The 23,898-nt window shown below is 41.7% G+C and overlaps 2 protein-coding genes across 3 annotated transcripts; both read left to right on the top strand.

Annotated features, from left to right (window-relative positions):
- The first annotated feature begins 6,897 nt into the window (after positions 1-6,897).
- Positions 6,898-9,314, top strand: sp8b (sp8 transcription factor b). Its single transcript, XM_035163952.2, has one exon. It carries the CDS (start codon positions 6,928-6,930, stop codon positions 8,230-8,232), a length of 1,305 nt encoding a protein of 434 aa, XP_035019843.2. The 5' UTR covers positions 6,898-6,927; the 3' UTR covers positions 8,233-9,314.
- A 7,397-nt stretch (positions 9,315-16,711) lies between these two features.
- On the top strand, positions 16,712-23,515 carry macc1 (MET transcriptional regulator MACC1). Of its 2 annotated transcripts, XM_035164805.2 has the most exons (5): positions 16,712-16,856; positions 18,582-18,704; positions 18,796-20,834; positions 21,212-21,400; positions 21,479-23,515. In XM_035164805.2, exons 2-5 carry the CDS (start codon positions 18,590-18,592, stop codon positions 21,680-21,682), a joined length of 2,547 nt encoding a protein of 848 aa, XP_035020696.1. In that variant the 5' UTR covers positions 16,712-16,856; positions 18,582-18,589; the 3' UTR covers positions 21,683-23,515. The 2 variants fall into 2 exon arrangements, with proteins under 2 accessions (XP_035020696.1, XP_047196667.1); XM_047340711.1 differs by lacking the exon at positions 16,712-16,856 and having other exon boundaries at positions 18,572-18,704.
- The last annotated feature ends 383 nt before the right edge of the window (positions 23,516-23,898 follow it).

Genomic DNA, 23,898 nt, shown 5'->3' with positions numbered 1-23,898 from the left:
TGCACTTGAATGAAACTTTAATGATAACGTGACGGATAAACGCAGGCAACAAGTCAGGATGGGGGAAAAAATACATCGTTTTTCTTCCTGCATGCAAAGGATGATGCATTTGAGCCGCTTGCAAATGTAATCAACGCCAATCAGCCTCAGCAAATGATGCAACTGTGTGTTTTAACAGATTTGTTTATCAAAATACACATCCCTGACACATGGTTAATTACACGCGATCTAAAAACACATTATCACCTCTGGAGAAACATCATTATGACATCCGCAAGAGGAAAAAGATTCAAGTTGTGTGTAACATGTTGAATCAATGTTGTCGTGCGGCTTCCTCTGCTCTCAGGGAACAATGCGAGTTTGCCTTACTCTTGTGCTCCTCGGATGACATAACAGAAAAGCAAACATTTCTCTGTCCTGCGCCTCTCGTTGGCTTCCTCCACCCACACTTGAGAGGTGACAGGCGTGCACCCAGACTTCCATTATTATCCAACACAGCAAGAATGCCTCCAGGAGGATAATTACTGAAACTTGAAGAGCCAGGGCTAATCCTAAGTACTTCACTTTGTATGACTGCCTCGCCCGCCTGTCTCTTAGACTGCCGCTCATACTGACAAAGTGCAATGTTGGGCTCAGTGAAAGTCAATAAGAAGACCTCATGGCCCACAGAAGAAGCGGTCGAGCCAAATGGCGGCAAAATACACTGTTGTCTCTGTTTATCATAAGCAGCCTGTGTTTGAAACACTGTAATCTATCACCTCCAAGCAAACAAGTGGCCTGGGGGAAAACAGACCACAACACCCAACGAGGCCACCCAACAATTTCTTAAATAAATTATTTAAATTCTTATTTTAATATATAGCAAGAGCTACGATACAACCTGGAATAAAAAGTCCTGACTGTCAGTGCTGCTGCTGCTGCTGCTGCTGTCAGCCGGGCTGTGACTGACAGGCGCTGAGACAGATCATTAGCGCCCTGCCCTGACATATTTGCGTGACAAGACCCACTGCAATTCTGCGGATGTTCGTTATTTAACATACAATTATCTTAATATAGGGAGACAAATTATGCCCATCCAAATGACCATTTACATGGTTTCCATGTAAACCAGCAACATAGGAACTGTGAACAAAGAAGCCAGTGATCAGGGTTGTTGAATAAATCAACTTTAAATTAAAGTCTCTAAACAGCCCGATTTTATCTGATGTGATTTTGATTCATATATAGATTTGAATTTACCAGTGGTGATTTACTATGTCATCTTTTGATTTTTTGGTCCAAAGAGACCCCAACTTGAAAAGCAAAGTATTCTGGCGGCTCGCTCTCACTCTATTCATCCCAGGAGGAACCAGAGGCTTCTCCAGACAAAGCCAGGAACAGCTGGCTGATCGATACCCGACAAAAGCTCAGAGGTTAGAGCAGTCAAAAGATTGTTAACTAGCCATTTTATTTGCCAGACATTTATATCATTGTTTATGGTTCAGTGCACCCCTTCAGTACTGGCCTTGCTGCACACCTGTGCTTGGAACACTTTCAGGGCCTATTCACCCACTTTTCATGACCTCATGGGCAAAGGAAAAAAAGAAATAATGCCACGTCTCTGAGTCAAACAAAATACTGAGATATAGCGAGAGAGAGAGATGGAGAGAGAGACAGAGAGAGGGAGAGATATATAGAGACAGAGAGACAGTTATAGAGAGTAATATAAAGATAGTTATTGAGAGGGATAGAGGTAGATGTAGGGATACTAATATAGAGATAGGGAGATACAAACAGAGAGATATAGATATAGAGATAAAAGGGAGATAAAGAGATAGAGATATTGAGATAGATAGAGATAACGAAAGAGATAGATATACAGAAAGAGATAGAGCGCGCGATAGAGATAGATAGAAAGATATTTACCGAAAGCATTTGTGTGCAGGTGAACTAATGGCAGTGGAGGACGGGATGGGCCTGCTCGTATATATGTATACGTGCACATTCCTGCATATGCATGTGTGTGTGTTTATGTTTGTGTGAACTCGAGTGTTGTTGTTGGTGGTGGTGTTACCAGTGCATCCCAGCCGGTAACACATGGCTCTGCTGCCACCACTCTGGCTCGTGTTGCGAGTGTCCCTGCAGGCTGGCAGAGAAGGGGAGACTCTCTCTGCGGCTCACCCAGGCGGAGAGGGGCTTCCTGCGCATCTTTTGTCTCACCATTTGGGCCCTTGTGTCTGTGGCTGCCCCTGCTCCTGCTCCGGACCCACTTGGCAGCTCACCGTGCAGACGGACATCTGCTCTCTTCCAACCTCCTGGTGAATAGAGAAAACAACAAGCAACAGACCCCGCTCTGCACACTTTAGTGCATACAGTTACACAGTGTCTGCTGAGACAGTTGCTATCCATCTATCTATCTATCCATCTATCCATCTATCCATCTATCTATCTATCTATCCATCTATCTAACAACCGCATACAGTTAAACAGTAGACGCTGGACATTATCTATTTACTGCATAAAGTTACATAGTCCATCTATCTATTGCTAAGAGTTACATAGTGTCTGAGACAATTTCTATCTATCTATCCATCTATCTATCTATCTATCGCATAGTTTCATAGCATCTGTTGGGACAATTTTTATCTATCTGCCCATCTTTCCATCTATCTATCAATCTATCTATCTATTGCATGCAGTTTCATAGCCCCTGCTGGGCCAATATCAATCTATCTGTCTATGTATCTACATATACATCTATTGCATAGTTTCATAGCATCTGTTGGGACAATTTTTATCCATCTGCCCATCTTTCTATCTATCTATCTATCTATCTATCTATATATCTATATATCTATTTATCTATTTATCTACATATCTATCGATCTATCCACAAAATTTACTTCAGGATAAACTGCAATAATACATTATTGCTATAAATTATTACCAGCATTTTAATAATGTACCCTGTGTGTCTTTCTTCTTTTTTTTTTTATTGTATAGAAAAAATATATTTATGAGTGTGCAGCCTAAACCACATCTCAGTCTTCTAATTGCTGTGGAAAAGCCACAAGTGATTACCTCCATCTCACGGTCTTCCTGCAGGAAAACCCGTGAAGAGGAGAAGGCCCTCTCACACTAAATCGAGTGGCTTTGTAAACCTCCACATTAAAAAAAAAAAAAGTATAGTCCTCTCTGCATCTCAGGGCCTGACTCCTTTCTCCCCCGGTCTCCTGTGTGAGCGCAGTGATTCTGCAGCACGCAATATTGAGCACACTTTGTTCGTGCTCAGCGGCCCAGAATAACTCGGTCATTATGGTGGCGAAAGGGACAGGTTTTGAGTTTGATTTCATGATGGTAATATAGCCCATGTGCGTAGGAGAAGAAAGCCTTCAATGGGGACATCTGTTCGGTGCGGCTTACAGTTACAGCCGCCCGATAAGAACAACCTGTGCACATGCTCCATATGAACTCGCACCGACCCTCTCTCTCTCCCCCTCTGGCTGCATGGCTGCTGAGCGCAACAGGCCACAAAGGAAGGTTTTTTTTTTTTTAATTTTAGAAAAAAGAAAAAGAAAAGTGGTGCGCTCAGAATAAATAAGATTATCAGATTTTGAAAGTGATGTGGATTAAATATCTGCTGTAGCTGTGAGGCTTCAGCAGCAAGGAGTGGGAGGGGGGGGGGTTATCACACTGACCTCTGACATCAGTTTTGCTGGTATGATCACTTGGTAATTTGTCACCAGAGGCCAACATGTCCCCTGTAGCTGCAGCACATATACACTGAATGATCTGCAAATGCCCCCCTCCTTCCCGAAAAAAAAAATCATAATATAGAATGAACAGGAAGGAAGAGGACATGGGGAAACCAGTTTTAGATTTCCATTCTGTTTGAATAAATAACGTGAGCGTCTTTATAGGAGTTTATGGTGAAAGCAGGGGGTTTGCTGGATTATTCCAAAAACTTAATCCCAACAGGGCTGAGAATATCACATCCCTGTGGTCCTGAGTGCGAGCGGCTGCATGGAGATGTGTTTTTATTCTGCTGAGAGCAAACGTCGAGGGTCAGTCAGTGCACTGCGGAGCGGAGCGGCACGGTACGTTGGTTTTTATTCTCACCGTGTCACATTTCATTCACTGCTACATGACGTGGTGGCTTTTCCATGTTGTGCGACTGATCAGTTTTGGGGGGAAATAAAACAATTAACGAGCGACGATACGGATCGATACAGCGTCAATCAGACATGTGGACATATGTGTGTGTGTGTGTGTGTGTGTGTGTGTGTGTGTGTGTGTGTGTGTGTGTGTGTGTGTGTGTGTGTGTGTGTGTGTGTGTGTGTGTGTGTGTGTGTGTGTGAGAGAGAGATAGAGAGAGAGAGCGAGTGTGTGTGTGTGTTTTCATGTTATCTTAAATCTGCTCCTGCTTTTATAGGCTATACCTGCACTAATGGCTCATTGGGATTGTCTCATTTTCCTAAAATAATTGCACTTGATGCGTAAGAGAGCAGAATCATTTAAAAAATAAATATAAACATTGAATTATCCGTTTAATTGTTGCATGCGAGTGAATTGTTAAAATCGTCTCTTTATTTCTAAATATAAATACCACATGTGCTAAAAGGCTCATAATTAATATAACTGCATGTAAAATGTGCACGATTTCGTCTGTTCTCCTTCTTTTTTTCCACTCCTTCTGCAGCTGAAGGCAATGCAGCGCAAATTAATCCAAAAAAAGCTGTTGTCCAATCCTAGAAACACAAGAATTAATCAGATAGTCCATCGATCACGCTGTGTAATAAAGGAAGCGACACGGGTTAGGCAGATGATGTGATGAATAATCCCTGGTCGTTTTAATTAACTTTTCCCTGTCCTGTAATGACCACGCTGGTCAACAGACCCGGTCAATAAGCATGTTAATATCAAACAAATAAAACAGCGGATGATTAAAAAACCTCCTGCGTTATTAAATTTGAAATTCAAATGAAATTTATGCGTCCAGTGCGCACCGCATGCTAATGGCGCGCACACGCATGCACACACACACACGCAGAGAGACAGTCCCAGGGTTCAACGCTGCTTTTTACGCACAACTTCTTATTATGTAACAGCCGCTTCCTCTATGGATTTAACAAATGTCAGCGGGCAAAGTGATGAACCTATTCAATATAACCAGCTTATCATTTCATTTTCAGCCTGACACACTCTCCACTCTAATAAATAGTCGCAGTTAACGTGCCGCACCAACATTATCTATATTGCCAATAAGACCTAAAAGAAATCTACATTTTTGAATTTTCTAATTTTTATAAGGCTGATTTTTTTTTCTCCCCCAGGGCCAATATAGCCCATATTGCCCACCCACACGAACTCTTCATCCTCCTCATCCTCGTCTGCCTCATGACAAACACAGCGCGTAATAAAAACGAATCATCCTCCTGCGGAATGCACCATCTACAAGTTTTTAATCAAAACTGTCAAGATAATTGAACACAATTACAGTCATGTGAAAGTTGGTGCACGGGGTAATATGGGCCCGCGACCAGAACAATGCAGCCTTTATATGTTGTGTAATAGTTTGTGTATATTAACTCTTTAAGGAGTTTTTTTTAAAGAGAATCCAGCGGAGTAACTTGTGCCTGTAGTAAGAGAATATAGTTTCAAATAGGAGCAAGATGTAAGAAAAAGCAGGAATAAGATCATTTTGTGGATTGTAAAATTGTAAATTAAAAACCTGAGCAGGTTTTAAAAAATAAACGTGGAATAGGTGTAAGGCCACATAAAGTTTACTCTCCTTATTTTGAGGAGAGTTCAAATAAAATCACTCTTCATGTTGACAGGAATTTAAGAGATCAAAGAAAAATGCTAAAGATAAATACTTTGAAGTGAGTTTAGCTTTTTGATGGTGCCTGTTTTTATTTATTTCATTATTACTAATGTTATTTACCATCACCCTGCAGACACATGATCATCACCCCCCCTCCCTCCTCCTCCACCTCCTTCTCCTCCTCCTCCCTCTTGTCTCTAAATTTATGGAATGTGATGTTCTGTTAAAAAAAAAAAGAAAAATTTCAATAAGTGGCCCCTTAATTCCTCCTTCCTAATTCACTCTCATTTAACTCTACCTTCCTTCCGCTGTCTTATATGATGGAGGGGGCGGTGGGTGGGTGTGGAGCTGATGTCTGAGGCGCTCTGCTGATGACCTCACGGTGAGTGTGCGGCGGCGGCGCGGGGACAGAGCCGCTGATTGGTCGCCCGTGTCACAGCGCCACTTCAAAGCCGGAGAGGAGCCTGCAATTGTGGAAGAATGGGCGGAACGCGTCATTGTATTGCACACCTCTAAAAAAAAAAAAAAAAAAGAAGAAAAAAAAACCAGCGCTGTGATTCATAAATATAAAAAGATCCTCTGAGGAGGGCAGTGGTTTTTTTGTGGGATGGCAACTTCACTTCTAGGGGTGAGTTCTAAAAAGGACTTTTCTTGCGGGTTTAATTAGTTCTTGTCATTGTCCGGCGGAGGGGGGGGATTAAACTTGCAGAACGCAGCCTGCAGCAGCGAAGCCAGTGCGTCGGTTGTTTTATTCCCTGCGAGCGGTTCGTGTTCGAGGCTGCGGTGTAGACGCGATAAGAAGTTCACGCCGGTGCAGAAAAACACGCATGTTTCCCTTGGTGTCTTGTCTGGCGTGCGTTTGTAGGCGCTGTGTGTCGCGTTTGTCCGCTTTCTGTTCGTCCAGGTAGGAAGTGTTCGAGATCTTATGATTTTTCTAGACTTCTAGAGGAAACATGATGTATTTAGTCCTCCGCGCATTCCCGCTCCGAGCGTCTCCTCGGAGGCGAAATGCTGCGTTTGAGTGTCTGTGATGAACCCGTTAAACTTGTTGGACTGACCCTGTCACTTACAGCTTTTCTTGTCCCTTCCAGGAGGAGCCGAGGTTAGGATCGACTCCTTTAGCCATGTTGGCTGCAACATGCAACAAAATAGGGAGTCCGAGCCCTTCGCCTTCGGCTATTTCGGATAATTCCTCGTCCTTTGGGAAAGGCTTCCACCCGTGGAAAAGAGCCGCCGCGAGCAGCTGCAGCCTCGGGTCCGGCCTGTCCGGGTTCGGGGTGTCCCGCAACGGAGCCGGCATCTCGGACTCTTTCGCTACCAACAGCTCCAGTGGATCCAGCGCTTTTTCCCTCACGTCGGGCACCTCGCCCGGTGCCCACTTTGGAAACGATTACTCTGTTTTCCAAGCGTCCGTCTCCAGCAGCTCCCAAGAGTCCAGCCACCAGCCGGTCTTCATCTCCAAGGTGCACACCTCGGTGGACAGTTTGCAGGGCATCTATCCGAGGATGAGCGTCGCGCATCCCTACGACTCCTGGTTCAAGTCGTCCCATCCCGGCATCCCCACCGGTGACGTCGGGACCACCGGAGCCTCGGCCTGGTGGGACGTGGGAGCGGGATGGATTGATGTTCAGAACCCTAATGGAGCAGCACTTCAGTCGTCCTTACATTCCGGTGGACTCCAGACCTCCTTGCACTCTCCCCTGGGCGGATATAATTCTGATTACTCCACGTTAAGTCACTCTGCTTTCAGTACAAGTCCCTCTCCACACCTGTTGACAAGCGGCCAGCACCTGATGGACGGTTACAAGCCGGTGTTATCCTCTTATCCGGACACAAGCCCCTCTCCATTAGCCGGGGCAGGGGGGACTATGCTCTCCGGGGGTCCACCTGCATCTTTGGCGGGGTCCCCGAGGTCATCTGCCCGCCGGTATTCGGGCAGAGCCACCTGCGACTGCCCAAACTGCCAGGAGGCGGAGAGACTAGGACCGGCGGGCGCCAGCCTCCGGAGAAAGGGCCTCCACAGCTGTCACATCCCCGGCTGTGGGAAGGTTTACGGGAAAACGTCGCACCTCAAGGCGCATTTGAGGTGGCACACCGGCGAGAGGCCGTTTGTGTGCAACTGGCTCTTTTGCGGGAAGAGGTTTACGCGCTCCGACGAGCTCCAGCGACACTTACGCACACACACCGGGGAGAAGAGATTCGCGTGCCCGGTGTGCAACAAGAGATTTATGCGGAGCGATCACCTGAGTAAACATGTAAAAACTCACAGCGCCGGGGGATCCGCCGGCTCTGGCTCCGGGGGCAGCGGAGGGAAGAGGGGGAGCGATACCGACAGCGAGCACAGCGCGCCGGGGAGCCCCCCGTGCCATTCCCCCGACCTGTTGCACCCACCTGAGTCCACCCAGGGAGTGGGCATGAACGGCCTCTAAAAACTCCCCCCAGTGAAGTCAGAAACTGTGAAACAGCAAAGTGGTCGCGGTGGACTCGTCCCTGAGGACACGGGAGTGGACATACTTCGGTGTATGCGCAAAGCTTCACCCTGGGTGTTGTCATTTAATGAGAAACTAGGCCTATGCGTTTCTTTGACTGTTTTCCAAGTGTTTAAGACTATACTAACTGCATTATTTCATAGCTGTTGCCACCAGAAACTTCTCATTAATACATCTGCGGTGTGAAAGTGTAATCGAGTTACTGTGGGCACACTGGGACAGGGAGACACAAGTCCAACTTCCCTGCAGCCTGATCCTCACTCTGTACTGTTTGGTCGACGTGAGACACAAAATATTAGAAAAACACCGCTGTGGAAAATGTAGGCCCTGCAAAGTTGTGTAACTGCTGTCATTCATATTGTTCAAAACCAAACTCTGGCACTTTATTATCGGGCAGTGAGAATTAGTTTGTTTTGTCCCCTGTGGACGGACTGCTCGGTAGGAACACATACCTGTGGAGTGTGGTAAGATGTGGGACGGGACTGGTTTTCATTCTGTGCGTCTGGTCCCATAATGGAGGAGCAGTTGTAGGTTTATAAGGTTGTCATATATTGCTGTTCACTCCACAGCCTATACAGTGTGCTCTCTAAATTTGTAAGTATAGGCCAGTCGAGGTTACACTTACACTTCTCTTCAAACGTGTTGTATAGAATGAGACATGTAGGTTAGAATAATTACAGCCCGATGTAAAGGTGAGTAATGTATTTGTCCAGGAGACGATTTTGTATAGGTATTTCTAGTTGTATATGGACTCTAGTAAATATTTGAAAATATACGGAATATGTACTTGGATTTTTCTTTGACATGATATGAAAATGTATTTGTGGGGAGTTATATTTAACCACGAGTTTTCTTGTATTTAGGGGTCTATCATTAGGCGCACTTTGAATTTATTTGTAAGGTTTTGAAATCATTTACTGTTTACCCACTCATTTTAATTTAAGTAAGCATGTTGTAAAGTGACTTTAATTTTACAATGATATTTTTTCTCTCCTCCGAGAATGGCTTTTTATGGAAGCCACTCAATAAAGTCAGTATGAATTCAGAAGCAGTTGATCGACTCACTTTATTTGATTGTTGAGTCGATAACATCTTTGTTTCCCCTCCACCGGCAGACCAGGAACTTTTAAATCACGGTTTGCTAACCAACAGTTTATTATTTTATATTCTTGGACATTCATTTTCTGTTTTAAAATTTAAATATTGTAGATGTTGAATTTTTTTCTTTAATCTCGGTGTCCAGCTGCTGGTTTTTACAGGTTCTTCAGGCCGAGGAGGAAAAGGGCCTCCAGCAACAGGAAGGCCTCACCCAGAAATACATGTTAATTGGTTTAATCGAGATATTAAGGACAAATACAATCAAGCAATTAAATGGAGAACCTGCTTTAAAAAAACAAGGGAAGAAAATCATCTGTTGCACAAATTTAAATTAAGGGTTGAATCGCATTATTCTCTCGTTATGTCTGTTCTTCAATTGAGCGTGAAAATAAAACTTCAGATTTCTCTGAGGCCAACGCAAACTAAACTACACGTCTAACTGTTAACCCGCTGCTTTAGTAATCCTCAATGACGGTGTGTTAGGATAAATATCACTATAATTCAGAATAAGTGCAAAGGTGAATAGCCGAGTTTAATATATATATTTTTGCTCTTTATTTATTTTTTATCATTATTCCACAAAAGTACAAAACCACAAATGTTTTTTAATCAAACCTTCACTTGCTGGACATTCTACCTGATCAGGCTCGAGTTTTGTTCATTTTAAATTGTGCTGTCCCAAAATGCGCAGCAGGATGAGTATTAACACTAAACTACTATTTACATTATTGAGACCAGTCTGTAAATGATTAAAAAAGTTTAAAAACAATTAGTGAGGAAACTGATTTTGTATAACTTGGAGAATCCTGTTCCCCTTTAGGCTGCGCTTCGTTTGACCCGAGCAGAAGTTCGAGGAAATCACTTTCTTATTACTGGCATCAAAAATGTGGCGGTGAGCATTTACAAACTGGGCTACAACACATTTAGACACAACACGTGTTTATTTAATTCAATCAAATAATAATTAACACAGTATTTGTTATCTTTATCATGTGCGTTTTGATAATAACCTATTCTCAGCTCGGCCTTTTATCTTTTGTGCGAGCAACTTGTATTTTGTATTTTCTATCAATAACAATCGCGATCACATTTGAGATAACCCGGATAAAGTTTATCCGATCTAAATGATTTCCTCCTTATCTCTGCGGGTTTTGACTCATCAGATGTACGCATGCAGTGATACGGTGCCGTGCGTCCTGAAGCGCCATGGATGGATCATTTTAACTGCGTTAGAAGACAAATATAAAGACAGATAGAATGTTTTCTCTATCTATTTATGTTTTAACATGTTAGGGATACTTTGTGTTTTTGTTTCATGAGCTCCCAGTGAGAAGTGAACTAAAACCAGTATCTTTCAAACTTCTGCGAGTCTGCTTTTTACGCACAGCTTTGTAGCGCCACCTAGCGCTCTGCCCTTCAACCAACTGCAATTTAAAACCCTGCTTTTCATCCACTTGTCCTGAGCAACTTGTGGTTTGAGGTTATTATGTGTCGCTTAAAAAGTTTATGTGAGTTATTTCAGGAAACCTCTCAGAGCTGCAGCACCGAAGAATTTTCATACTTTTAAATGTTTGTTCGGAACTCAGAGTCTAAAAGTTGAGGCTTTGATTTGAACAAATGTAACTTTAGAGAAGAACACATGATACATTTGGGGATATGTGTATTAATAGAGGGCCTGGTTCACCCAATGGGACATTTTGAATCACACTTGAATTTTGGATCATAAGGAGACAAAGTGCTGCAGGTCTGACCTAAATGCGTTGGTCAGAGCTGATGGACCATCTGGAAACAGAGGCTTATACAAACTTCTATATGTAGCCTATGCTTTAACTCTATTTAATATTAAATTCAAATTTGAAAAAGACAATTTACAAGTGTCACTCACCCTCTCGCCCTCCAGTGCGGAGGAGGCCTCATTTAGAGGTGCAGATATTCTCTGCATCCATCACCCAAACCGTCTCCAACAGTTTTGTTGGAATGAATGAAAAAATCCCCATGATGACATAGTAAACATTTACTTTCCCTTTCAAATGCATCTTCTTACATAAACTATAAGCATAAACACCCTATAGTTCCACCTTTGTACCTGTGTCTGTGATGATCCATGGAGTTTAACAGGAAATGCTGCAAGAAAATCAGTCAAAGTTTTAAGTGAAATTCCACCTAATAAGGGATATAAACTGAAAAAATTGGCTTTGACGGAAGAAATTCCACGTTTGTTTTCTCTGAAATTTAGGATTGGTTAAAGAGACATTTAGATATTGCAGTTCAGTTGATGGCAGTAGACAGATAAAAGCCCCTTGAACAACTTCAGTTTTAATACTCACAAAAATTGAATTAAATACAAACAGATATTAAACTCAAAATGTTTTGTTGGCTGCCTTGTACGTACAGGCTTGAGGTTGTCTTTGCTGTGCTCTGATTGTCACAAGACAGTTATAATTCATCGCAGTAGATATACTCCCACAATTAGGACTGAGGGCAAAACATAACTATACAATGAAGTTTTCTCTTTATCATAAGGTTTGATATATTATTTTTGTTTATTTCACACTGGTTTATTTAAGCATTAAAAGAAAGCATGTTCAAATTCCTGGAAAGAGTCAACCAGTATCTTATATTAATATAAACTGCTATTAAAATGTGAGATTAGATTTAGGCCCTGAACATGAGGGAGAAACTATTTTCTTAAATCTTGAACTTTTCAACAATCTAATATATTCAGGCAAATATTAACCATTAAATATAGACAAAGTTATTTTGGCCTCATGTGTCAGACTGCATGGCTCTTTGTTATTAGTACCTTCCCTCACTGCTGCAACATCACATGGTCCATGAGGAATGTCCCGCTGCTGCCCTCATTTGAATCAAACAGGCCTCAGAGAGGAAGAGCATGGACGCCAGGAGGAGGAGAACGAGGAGGACGAGCTGCCAACTGTGGATGAAGGCCACATTAACAGCCACGGTGAGAGCACGATGTGGCAGCAGCCAAATCCAGCTGTAATGCAGTCATCTACAAAATAAAGACATATATTATTATTCTCTGCTGGATATAGAAGTTTAGATGCATCAGTGGTTTTGAGGTATATTCTGCTGAAAAGCAGATATGAAGAGAGATATTGGATTTTCTTGCTCTACCTGCAAATCAGTGTTGTGGTCACACATCTCACCCATGATGCATCTGTGGTCAATTTTGTGGTTAAAACCCCCGACCGCACTGTCATTGTCATTAAACCAGCCAATCTCCGGTGAACGGCAATTTGACAAGGTTCAGAGTTTAGTCAAAATAATTAACAGTAATTGGTGTAACACTGACAGGGGTGCCCTCACACGATGCTTTGAGCCATTTCAATCCGTTTATGTCGCAGGCCGAGTTTCACCTGTCTGACTGAGTGGAATACGCACAGATTCAGGCTCATTGCAGAAAAGGCTCTGTAGGTTTGCAAGAATTGTAAACTCAGTTTAATGACTTCATTACATCAATGTCCACAAAATCAATAAGTTGAAGTCCACAGCAGAATCAAAATGAACACTTTCGCTCCCTGAAAACAAACGTCTGCAATGAAAGGGAGGGATAAACATGTACTTTTTTCTCCTGTGATATCAGTGTAAAACAAATTCCTCAAGAATCACATGAACCAGAATTTGAGATTAAAATACATGATCACATTTAATGCAGCCACGGTTCTTCTCCAATTTCCCAAAAAATTGTCTAAAGAAAACAACAGGAAGTGACAAACATCATAATGAAGATTCAAGAAGGTTAAGGGAGCTTTCACTGTTTCTATTGCCTCAACAGTTCAGGTGTTAAGCTTCTCTATCAGACCCAGACATATAAGGGATGCCAACAATATATACTGGAAGATCTGTAACATAAAATATCACAATTAATGATTAATGAACAATTAATTTTCAAGCAAAATATCAAAGATTTGATGGTTCAAGCTTTTCAACTATGAGGATTTTCTGCTTTTCCTTGCTTTACATTACTAGGAATTGTACATCTATTGGTTTTGGATGTTATTCGCACAAAAAAAGAGACATTTGAAGGAATCTTTGAGAAAGTGTGATCAACATTCTTCACCATTTTCTAATCTTCTGGATCCAACATTGGGTAATAATTAAACAATTAGAAGATTAAGTGATGATGAAAATATTTTTTTTTGCTGCAGAATTACATTGAAATTCATTGTTTGCTCATCAAAAAGCTTCTTAGCAGCTAAGTACAAGCTTGTTTTAACATTTCATATCAATTGCTGAGTAAATTTCATCAGTGATGAAAGTGTTAAACAGCAGCTCCAGTTTGGTCTCTGTGCAACAGTTCTGCAGCTCTGCTCACTTGTTGGATTGGTGAAAAATGCAACCTCAACCCACTCTCTGGAGGAATAATACCACTGCACACTACACTACACACTGAGTTGTCTGCCCGATTTAAGGGTAGAGGAACGGCGCCACCAAGTGGTGTCAAATATAAACTGCAGCCACCATCTCTCACTTTGAACGTTAAAAAATTCCAGTTACTTGTAAAAAATATGTATATATATAAAATGTCAGTTTCTCAGAGAAACAGTCTTATTCTAAAGTGTTTCGTTATTCGGGGGTTTTAAAGGATTTGCATAGAGTTTGTCAGATTACTATCTATCAAAACCTAAAATATCAGCCACATTTAAGTTAAAGGGTTTTCCCACAAGAACTGTAAATGGAAGATTTAAACTGAATTGGAAATGGAAACCCTGGTGAGGGAAAGACTGGCTGATACAAGACACATCCATAATGTTTCCTGATATAAATGTGTAGTAAAGAAATACACAAAGTGCCTAATTCTAATTGTGTGAATGTTGTTGCAGAAAGAAAAGACAGAATTATCTTATAGGAAATAGTTATAGAATACGGGGCAACATATGACAGTGGGTTGACAGCACAACTTCAAACAACTATTTACATTGTCTTTTTCAACCATATAATTGGATCAGAACAAACTTTACACTGATAAAAGGCCTTTTAACCAGCAGATATTTGGGCTTCTCATATACTATAAAAACCACACTTATTATTAATAATATTAATGATGGGGAAGTTCACGATCATGTGACAGTGACTCAGCATGCACAACACAGGGAGCCTGGACCAGAGGCAGTTCAACGGAATTCAGCCAGCGTTCATTTTATTATCTGTGTTTTTCCTGCTCAATCAAAAATGTACAAAAAATATGTTTTTCATTAAAACACCAATGTGCCATTATACAATATTTTTCTTAACCAACAAAATTTGGTCTCGATACTTTGACTTATCTATCCTCCTTTTGTCAAACTATACGCAAGTTGTCAACTATAAGTCAGGTAGTTTTAAGCAAACGTTTCTCAGACAGGAGTAAATTGTAAACACATTTGTTTTTAATGGCACTGATGAAAAAGCTCAAGCTTTAGATCCACAGCCAACACTTTATTGTACAAACAGTTCATTGTTAGTTGTGAGCATTTCATTGGATTTGTAAGAAGAATGGTGACTGTTTCTGTTACCTTGTAACCTTGTGACTGTTTCTGTGATCTACATTCTCAAAAGCAGCCAGTAGAGAGCAGAACATGCTCAGTGATGTCTATTGATACTTTCTACAGAGTTATCAGACTGTGCAGATAATTCTTAACTGGCAGACTATGTGAAGTATGCAGGGTTTGTCCTTTTCATATTTACAAGGTTAACCACAACCTTGTCCATGAAGGCACAGCACAGGACACTATGCAAGTGGCAGAAGGAAATCCAGCTACGGGTAAATAGAATTTTCATTTAATGGGATATCATGTTCAATACAAAGAACTTGCTCTTCTGCAGTCATGTTAATTAGTCATGCTAAAGTCCAGACTGCTGCAGCCTCTGGCCATATTTGTTACACGAAAATTCATAATCTACTCAAAGGTGCTTAGTGACATTCCTTAAGAGCAACTGTCTTTTGAATACCAGGGCTTGCATTCAAGAAACACAAGAACTCTGAAAGAGGGTTTCCGCAGGTTTCAACAAGTTAAAATAAAGACTTTTAAGATCTTTTTAAGACCATGATGAATTAACTTTAGGCCTATGTCAAGTACGGAAAATATGAAGAATGTCCCATTAATCCCACTAATTGTACACTCGCTCATAATATCTAAAATAGTAGGTAATGGCATCCATAGTGTTTCTCACAGCCAAACAGAGAGGGATAAATTCTGACCAGGTTGTTCTTAGACTATCAGTTATCAGTCCCATGTTATCAGGACCACAAAACACACACACACACACACACACACACACACACACACACACACACACACACACACACACACACACACACACACACACACACACACACACACACACACACACACACACACACACACACACACACACACACACACACACACACACACACAAAAACATTTATCTCTAAAAAAAATTATTAAAGTGCGATGGAAGTAGCGTAAATGAACATAAATATAAGTAAGACCTACCTTAACATATGTAAGACCTAGTACAAAATAGTTTAACCCATACAAGACTTTCAAGGACGTAGAATTCAGATTATTGAATTTTAGACTTTTTAAGAGCCCGTGGAAAACCTTTGAAATGACAGATAGTGAACTTCTGGTTATAACTTTTTATACACTATTGTGCTATAGGGTCAAAATTGTGGTTTCCTGATGTGAATTTTTCCCACAAGGATCAAATATGACGCCACCAGGCTCAGTTAGTGATCTATTCAGGCTCTCATCACAGCAGATGTGTACACAACCTGTTCAGTGAGATAGTCAGACTCTTGTCCTTGATGAGATTAACATCTGTCAACCTCTCTGTTCGTGTTGGCTTTGATCTACACAGGAAACACAGCAGCAGTGATAATGGCAAACAGTGAAATCAATAAATACCCAACAAACGCCACTATTACCAGACTGTCAGAGGGACTAGCATGGCTGCTGGGCTTCGTTTTGTTCGATCTGTCTCATTAATACACAACAATTTATTTGTAATCAGCAAATCGGTATCTAATACAACCACAATCTCCCAGTGCTGTGTCGTTTTAAATAACTTTAGCTTAATGTTCTTATGCTAAATGCTAACCGTGTGAATCACCCTCTGTTTCTCGTGCTTGTCCTCTGAGTTAGCAGCTAGCAGTTAGCAGCTAGCAGCACGCTTATCAGCTCCTGTCGAAACCCGCACGTAGTATCATTCGGTTTCAGGTGGGGACTAAAAAAAATCACCTGCGCAAACACGGCGGCTGCATTGTGGGAGTTGTAGTCTGCCGAGCCGGAGAGGCCACTCCTCCAGAAGGGGCTTCCTGAGTCGAGTAAAACTCCCAGTCCCGAGATGCTCCGTGTCGGAGAGCAAACACAGAAACGTGAGGAGGTGAAGCTCGTAGATACTCGGTCGATGACAGAGGTCTGGTTACTTCAACTGTCAACGCGTCTGAGGAAAACTACAGACATCTCATGCCGACGGTGAGATCACACTTTGTTTGCTTTTGTCTCGTGTTTAATCCTGGTTTTTGGACTCTTATAAATAGAAAGTACCCTAAGAAGGGTGTACTTTATTAATATGTAAGTACGCAGTGTATCAACACACACCTGTAGCTTAAGTTTGTAAAGATCGTAATGTCTAAATCTGTGCTGCTGAGAGTTTGGCTTATATGATAATAAATAATAATACAACTTTATTTCTACAACTGTTATTAGACAAGGTCACACAATGCTTTACAAAGTTCAGGAGAACGAAACAACACAGATCAAAGCAAAAATAAAACTAGGAGAAGAAAGATAACATAATAGAAAATATTAAAAACAAACATCATCCATTACAACCAGTTAAAAAGACAGACATTACAAGACTTTCCTGTAAGTTTAAAGCAATGATTTAAAACAGGTAACATCTAATCTGCCCATGCATGGATCTTCAAAGCAATAAATGAATGTAAGATTTGCTTCAGAATATTTACTACTGATTAAATCAGAATCGTGAAACCTGTTTGTACGGCACTGCAGGAGATACAGTAGACCCACGAAGTTAAGTCTGCCGTGCACAGATTCACCAGGAGAGTCTATTTCACTGTCAGTTTTACAGTAGCCACTTTTATTGTGGCGAGCCGCGCTGGGAGAGCTGACTACACTGTCATAGGCCTGACAAGACCAACCTGTTTTTGTGCACTGGTGTAAGAGACCACATTATTAATGACTGACTCACTGTGACAAGTCATGAATGGGTTGTGTCCTTTTACACAAACAAGTGACAGGCTGAAGAGTTCAGGCTTTATTTTGCATTTGGAACAGTTTTCTGTGACACACACACAAACACACACACAGAGGAGACCTGCAGAAACCCTGAGGCTCAACTGTGCTGAAGGGAAACGTAGCCGAGACAGTAACAACAATAACTTTGCTCGCATTGTCTCATTGTTGTGCAGGAACCTGTTGATGTCATGTGTCACAGCATTTCAGAATATCTGTCTGCTTACAGATGTGTTCAGGGCTCCAGCGAACTATTACTCTGATCAATTAATCTACCAATTATTTTCTTGATTGATTATTCAAAAGTAAAAAATGCCATCAGTTGCCAAAGGTCCCATTTGACATATTCTGATTTGTTATTAATATACTTACATAGGATTAATATCTATCTATCTAAGAAGATATTGTGGATTAATGTTGACGAAGTAATAGATTAATTGACTAATTGTTTAATCTCTAGATGAGTTCTATTAATAAATATGGTAAATCTTTATTCAGGATATATGGTATTCTTTTTATTCTACTTCAGGACTCTTGGTTAGATGGATTAAGGAATATATGTAATATACGGAATAAAGTAGGGCTGGTCATGTCAGTTAATATCAATAATTATCGCTTTATCAATTATTATATATTTCACATTACAAGACTTAAAGACTGATTCTGGAGTGAAGGTTGTGATTTGATGAGCAGCGAAGCATTTTACAAATCTGGAAGTTGATCAATTATCTGTTCTACCTCCTCACTGTGCTTGCATAAGCTTCATATCAATATATATATTGAACCTATGTTATGTTGCTATTGATGAAAAGTATGTTGCAATAATTATTGTTATTGTGTTATTGCCCAGTCCTAGAATAAAGTAATGTTGAGATTAGTAAAAGCTGCTAGTAAAAGGTGAAATAAAGATAAATTAAAACTACATTGTTTTGATGTTTACAGATGAAAATATGGCATCTGGAAGAATAACGTCCTTCCGTCGGGTCGGTAGTCTCATGCGGAGTAAATCTGAGGGGACACTGATTGACCTGGGTGACAATGCATCAACAAGCAACAACCTGAATGGTAAATCCCTCGGAAACACAAGCTGGTTTTGCTCTAAAGGTCAAATCCTAGTATATTTACTGTTAACAAAACCAAACTATTTTTTTCACAGGTGGGCATGTGACACGAGTCCTACAGAACTCTGAGTGGCTGCTTCTACAGCCAGAAGTTGCTCAATCATCTCAGACAAACAATCCCTTCTGGAACAAACTGTCTGCATCAAACCCGTTCTTAGATGACATCGTGCACAACAGCACAGACAAACACATTTGCAACACATCAGATGTAAAACAAGACAACGAAAAACACCAGGACACAAATAACGATGACGCCGTCAGCACGTCGTCAGATGAGGGCAACGTGGGGAACTTTTTGCATAACAAACACAAAGTCACCAATAGATCTGGGAGATGGAGGAGTGCTTCAGACATCCTGGATGATCTGGAGAGAAAAGTGCCCAAACGGGAGGACAGCTTCAAACCACCCATGCCAGTGCTGAACCCAGACTTTGAGTGGCTGAAGAATGACAGAGAGGCCTATAAGATGGCCTGGCTGAGCCACAGGCAGCTAACCCGCTCGTGCCTAGACTTAAATCTGATGAGCCAGAGCCCCGGATGGGCTCAGACCCAGGCCACTGGTTTTCAGGTTATCAGCAGGATCGGCCACGCCGGAGGCACGGTACAATTACCGGACTCAGGTGTTAGCATGCATATCCCAGAGGGCCACGTTCCTCCTGGAGAAGTACAGGAAGTTACGTTGAAAGCAATGCTAGACCCTCCTCCTGGACTCAATAACAACTACAGGACAACCATGAGTCTGCCTCTGGAGGTGGTTCTCACCAACATCAACACAAAGACGTGTATCTCTCTGGAGGTGAAACTGTCCGGAGAGGTGAAGAGTGACTCGTCAAGTCAAGTGATGGCCACCGTGGTCGGGCTGTTGTCCAACAAAAGAGATGGGCCTTATCTAAAAGTGGACGACTGTTACATTTACAAGAACATGATGCAGATGAAGCTCCAGAACCTGAAGACACATTTTTATGTGATTGCAGTCGCAGAGGCCTCTGCAATTCAGTCACCCGCTATGTCGGTGTGGGATTACCTTGACCGGCAAATCACTGTAGCAGTTTATGGTCCCAGGTACATTCATCCATCATTCAAAGTAGTAATAGTGGTTTGCTGTCATGAGAACGTTCCACCAAAGCTTCCATTTTCAGATATATGTCGAGGCAACAAAAACCCGCCTCCGCTTGTGCTGCAGCTGTGGGGAAAACATCGGTTTAAACCCGACAAAGTGAACGACCTGCGTGTCAGAGTGAACATCAAAGGCTCAGCGTTTATAATCAAACCTGAGGACAAACTGAAAGAAGTGAGACAGAGTCAGCTCAAAATAGGGTCGGTTTTGAATCTGCCTGTTGCATTATCTTGTGCTGGTAATTCAGAAATGACTCCCTTTGAATTAGATCTACAAGTGAAGGAATCGAACGCTGCGACTCTTGCACATTTCCAGGTGCCCTCCCCTCCCGCACCACCCATCCGATTAGAAAAGCGGTTGTCGAGGAAGCTGGAAAAGCGACCTGAAATAGCGAAAATCCCTGAGGAGAGGGTTCCAGATCTCCCCAAATTCAAAAACAAACCTGTGAACCTGCAGTGGTACGGTGTCGCTCTGAAGTCAGTCCTCCGTCAGCCACGTGTGGACTACCTACTGGAGTACTTCAAGGGCGACACCATGGCTCTTCTCTCCAGAGAAACCGTCAGATCAGTGGGCAACTCGAAAGTTAAAGAGTGGTATATCGGATTTCTGCGCGGTAGGACTGGTTTGATTCACTGCAAGAACTTCAAGCTCATAACCAGAGACCAGGTGATTGACTTCACTGGCATCAAGGTCACCCCAGAGGTGCTCCTGGACAACATGACGTTGCCCTTCAAGAAGCTCACTTACATGTACTCCTCCATCCAGACGCTGGTCACTGATCACATCACCAGCTGGAGGGGTTTAGCCGATGCTTTAGGGTACAGCAACCTGTCGCTGGACACCATCACACGGCGGCACGCTGAAACCGACGATGATAAGGTGGCGTGTGTTCTGGAGAAGCTGAAGGAAGACTGTCACGCAGAGAAGAGCAGGAAGTTTTTGCATGAACTAATGGTGGTGAGTAGATGAGTACCAGGCACCTACTGAGTACTGCTACTGAGCGCTGTTGTCTCTTTATTCAAGGTTTATTTATATTGAACGTATCAGATGTCCAAATTGCGCCAAATTCGACACTGAACTTCCTTGAGCCCTTAACGATACACATGCCAAGTGTCAGCCGATAAGATACACGGTTCTGGAGATGTGTGAGCCACAGACAGACGTAGAATTCATGAATTATTAGATAGATGTGTATTCAAGCACAGTATATTCCCAGAATAATTGGCATACACACACACTATCCACTCTTGCTACAGCAATTTCACAGCCCATATGTTCTGATTTCATGTGTTTTCCATGCATCTTTATGAGCATTCCTGTGTTTTTCATCCTAGGGCCTGCTCAAGATGGACTCTGTGAAGCTGGTGGCTCAGCTCATTCAGAACACTGTCATCCTGTCCACTGCTGTGGAGCTCGGGGCCCGGTGGCGGGAGCTCGCTGAGAAGATGGGGAAACTCTCCAGTGCTCAGATCGCCGGCTACGAATCACCACATCTAGGGAAAAGTGGAGACGTCGGCGCCCAGGTCAGTGTAATGTATACATTGAATGTGATCTACGTTTTTACTGTACATGTCAATTAACCACGTCCTGCTCTGTTGCAGTCAATGTGGAAGCCTGCCTATGACTTTCTGTACTCCTGGAGTCTGCCCTATGGAGACAGCTACAGGGACATGATCCAGGATCTGCACCTGGTGCTGGACAAAATGAAAAACCCCACCACCAGACAGTGGAGGCAGCTGACCGGTGCCCTCATCACAGCAAACTGTCTGGATCTCTTTCGAGCCTCCGCGTACCCAAAAAGCTAAACCTTCTGCAAACGGACTCTAGTGATGACGTCAACCTCAACGCACTTGGGAAAACAGAGACAGAGAGGTTTTGTTACACTGCTGTAAGGATTTGATGAAGATGTTACTCAAATCTCTTTGTTGTCTGTCACAGCTTTGTGTTCGTGTCTTGTCTTCAAAAAGCATTAGATATAACTGACGGAAATTCCGTCAGGTTCTTGCACTAAATCTCCAGACCTCACTCGATGAGTACACACTTGAGCTGTGAAAGGAACTTCATTTCATCGCGCAATCAGATGAATATTAAGGCGTTTGTCTACCTTACTGTGCCAATGTAAAAGAGACTAAAAGTTATATTTCATTTTGGCAGATCATTCTCGGTGTTTGGAAATGCTCTCCTGCTTAAACTTAAATCTGCAGTGCATCCTGGGTATTATGTCAGTACAGCTCGTAACGTTACAGATTGAAAGTCAGGCATCATTCATTCATTGCACACTAGAAAGGAAATAAACAATCTCCCCATCTTTTACTTTCCTCTGACAGCTGTCATGTCACATGCTACATTAGCTAGCTAGCTAACCATAAAGCTACTTTGCTTGTCAGTTGAGTGGAAGCCAATGTGTGAGCCTCTTAACACATTGTGCCAATACATTATGAAATCAACTGTTACAGTAATGTTCAGAAGTTTGGTTCACCCTCCAGTCAAACTTAACAATTGTTGGTTTTACGATTGTTAAAATATAAAACGTAGGGAACCATGAGTTACTTTTCGTGACTGTTACACATTATCTACCTTTCTCTCCATATCGGAATTTTTTCATGCTTCTGTGCTGAATCTGTTCCATTGTATCTAAAACGAGGGGATTTCATTACATCTGGCACAAACATCCGCTTGAATGGTGGTTAAATATAATGATGGATACAATTTGGAGATCGGAGGTCAAGTTCACTGTGACCTCACAAAACACGTCTTTGGCTATAAGTAAACCTAAAGTGCTTAAGTACTTCAGAGTGTTTTTGAGGTTGTAGAAGTGTCTCTCCATACTTATGTACGTCCACATGTCTGTCCCATTCTCATGAAGGATATGATTTTGATGGTTAAAGGTCAAGGCCACTGTGACCTCACGAAACACGTCACCGTTATAGAGCTGATTACAGTATGAGAGGGAGCCGCAAGCACTAGTTTTCTGCACCACATGTATTCAGTCAGAAACCCAATAAACACTGTGAACACTGTTGCTGACTAACAACCTCATGGGTTTCAATACATTGACTTCAATAAATATTTACTGTAGTTTTGTGTTGAAGGTGAAAATGTTCTTCCAAAGTGAAACACGCTTTTTAAGTTTCCCCGATGCCAGTAAACAAACTGTAAAGATGGTGATTTGCTGTGCATGTGTCATAAACTATTGTTGTGTTTTGTTTGAGTGTATTTGTTATTTTTATACAATTATGTAAAATTATATATATATGTAAAGCAGATAATTTCATGGGGTGTACAATGTGAAAATTATATATTGTTTTTTAGCATCATGTTTTTATTGCCAAATGCAGACTTCAGTATTTAGAGTAATTAGGGTTCACTGTGCCTGCAGTTACTGGAAGTACAGATTGATGTTGATACTGAATTGGAGATGTATTACATAGGACACAAATAAATACAACTTGCATTAAGATATCTTACTTAAGATGATATTAAATATAACAGCTACATTGAGCTTATCCAACTGTCATTAAAACTTGTTCAGGTCAATCACTATATTTGTTATATATTAAATCGTATTTTAATACATTTCAGCCTCTGTAACATTTGTAATTTTTCCATTTTACTATGTTAAATCATCTGATTGAAAACAAATGTCTGTTCCCTGAAGCTTTTCCATTGATTTTCTCGGGCTGTTTGCTTTTCCCCCCACTGTTTGTTTAAGGTAGTTTCAGCTGAGAGCATTGTGTGCCGGTTCTCTATCAAACCGAGAGCGCAGGACGCTGAACCCACTTTGCTTTGGCTCACTGAAAGCACCTTGGGAAAAGTAAATCAAATAAAGAAAACGGTATCAACAGGGTGAACTGATTCAATCCCCGACATGGGACTGATTGTACGAGAATGCACTTAAAGAGATTTATCTTAATGGCTGGTGATAAACTGTGGGATAATTTAACAGGAAGGAGTTTAGCAGGAACGTCAAGGGCAGACTAAGTGATGTGAAAACATAAGATCTGGTGTTGAGTGTGAAGTC

The sequence above is a fragment of the Hippoglossus stenolepis genome, chromosome 8, assembly GCF_022539355.2.
Source record: "Hippoglossus stenolepis isolate QCI-W04-F060 chromosome 8, HSTE1.2, whole genome shotgun sequence".
NCBI classification, from domain to species: domain Eukaryota; kingdom Metazoa; phylum Chordata; class Actinopteri; order Pleuronectiformes; family Pleuronectidae; genus Hippoglossus; species Hippoglossus stenolepis.
Note: the sequence above shows the minus strand (reverse complement) of the source record. Positions and strands in the feature narration are given on the sequence as shown.